This window comes from Hyaena hyaena, unplaced genomic scaffold, assembly GCF_003009895.1.
Source record: "Hyaena hyaena isolate Hyena2069 unplaced genomic scaffold, ASM300989v1 scaffold_2241, whole genome shotgun sequence".
NCBI lineage: Eukaryota > Metazoa > Chordata > Mammalia > Carnivora > Hyaenidae > Hyaena > Hyaena hyaena.
The window spans coordinates 35301-37020 of NW_024082876.1; the positions used below are offsets into that span (position 1 = coordinate 35301).

Sequence of the window (1720 nt, forward strand, 5' to 3'; positions counted from 1 at the left end):
AGTCCCATTTGGGGAAGAAAGACCAAAAATTAAAGATGTAGAAAAGAAGTAGGTGATAGAGGACTTAGAATTTAAGCTTACACAAAGTTTTTGACTCACATAATCCAGTTGCTACTGTAAATATGCTGTGTTAAATTAACAGACACTAAGGAATATGGAGATTCCTGTGTCATTGTGTAAATGCTGAGAGATGTGCATAGCCAATAGTAATTGACAGAATAATGTTTTAGTTATTTTGTTTATTTTTGCTGACTATAATACTAGCTTTATACTTATGATCACTTGTTGCAGTGCTTACCAAATTAAATTGGAAGGGGAATATTTATATTTAATTCAGATACTAAAATTGATTATATGAAAGCTGCAGTATTGAAAAAGAGACAATTCATTCTAAGCAAACATTAATAAAATAAGAATTCCCTTTTATGCTACTGTTTGTTTAATTTCTTGTTCTGTGCTTTGTTTTGTTTTTGTTTTTCTTTCAAGGGAGTTAAAACTACAGTTTCATGGAGAAATGGAATCACACCTCAAATGATTTCATTTTGTTGGGTTTGTTTCCCTCAAATCAAACTGGCCTTTTTCTCTTACTTCTTATCATCTTCATATTCTTTCTCGCCTCAGTGGGTAACTCAGCCATGATTCACCTCATACGAGTAGATCCCTGGCTTCACACACCCATGTACTTTCTCCTGAGCCAGCTCTCTCTCATGGACCTAATGTATATCTCCACCACTGTACCAAAGATGGTTTTCAATTTCTTCTCTGGACAGAAAGGTATTTCCTTCCTGGGATGTGGTATGCAAAGCTTTTTCTTCCTGACTATGGCATGTTCTGAGGGTTTACTCCTGTCCTCAATGGCCTATGACCGTTATGTGGCTATCTGCCACCCCCTCCATTATCCTATCCGTATGAGTAAAAGGATGTGTGTGAAAATGATCATAGGAGCTTGGATTTTGGGGTCTATCAACTCCTTGGCACACACAATCTATGCCCTCCATATTCCTTACTGCCAGTCTAGAACCATTGATCACTTCTTCTGTGATGTGCCAGCCATGTTGCCTTTGGCCTGTATAGACACCTGGGTCTATGAGTACATGGTTTTTGTGAGTACAAGTCTCTTTCTCCTCTTTCCTTTCCTTGGCATTATGGCTTCTTATGGATGGGTTCTTTTTGCTGTCTACCACATACACTCAAAAGAGGGAAGAAAAAAGGCCTTCACTACCTGTTCGACACATTTAACTGTAGTGACATTTTACTATGCCCCTTTTGTCTACACCTACCTTCGGCCCAGGAATCTCCGTTCACCGGCAGAAGATAAGATTCTGGCAGTTTTCTACACCATCCTCACCCCCATGCTCAATCCCATTATTTATAGCCTAAGGAATAAGGAGGTCCTAGGGGCCATGAAAAGAGAGTTTGGGATATTCTCTGCCAAGAAAGAATAATCATGGTTGCCCTTACTCTTTTTACCCTTTTCCAGGTTAATTTGAACACCTTAAGAGCAACACTTTATAGAGATATAATGTGAGCCACATGTAATTTTAAAAATTAGCAGCCACACTTAAAAAGTAAAATTGATTTAAATAATATGTTGTTTTATTCAGAACCTTAAAATTAATACTGATATTAACAACAATTATATTAGTGAGATACGTATACTATATTAAATGCAATATGTTTATACATATTAATATTTTTACTTATATTGTCATGATGATTT

General features: G+C 36.6%; 1 protein-coding gene across 1 annotated transcript; it reads left to right on the top strand.

The window, feature by feature from the left end:
• The first annotated feature begins 506 nt into the window (after positions 1-506).
• On the top strand, positions 507-1445 carry LOC120227370 (olfactory receptor 2L13). The gene has a single exon (XM_039225497.1). The coding sequence runs from the start codon at positions 507-509 to the stop codon at positions 1443-1445; it is 939 nt and encodes a 312-aa protein (XP_039081428.1).
• The last annotated feature ends 275 nt before the right edge of the window (positions 1446-1720 follow it).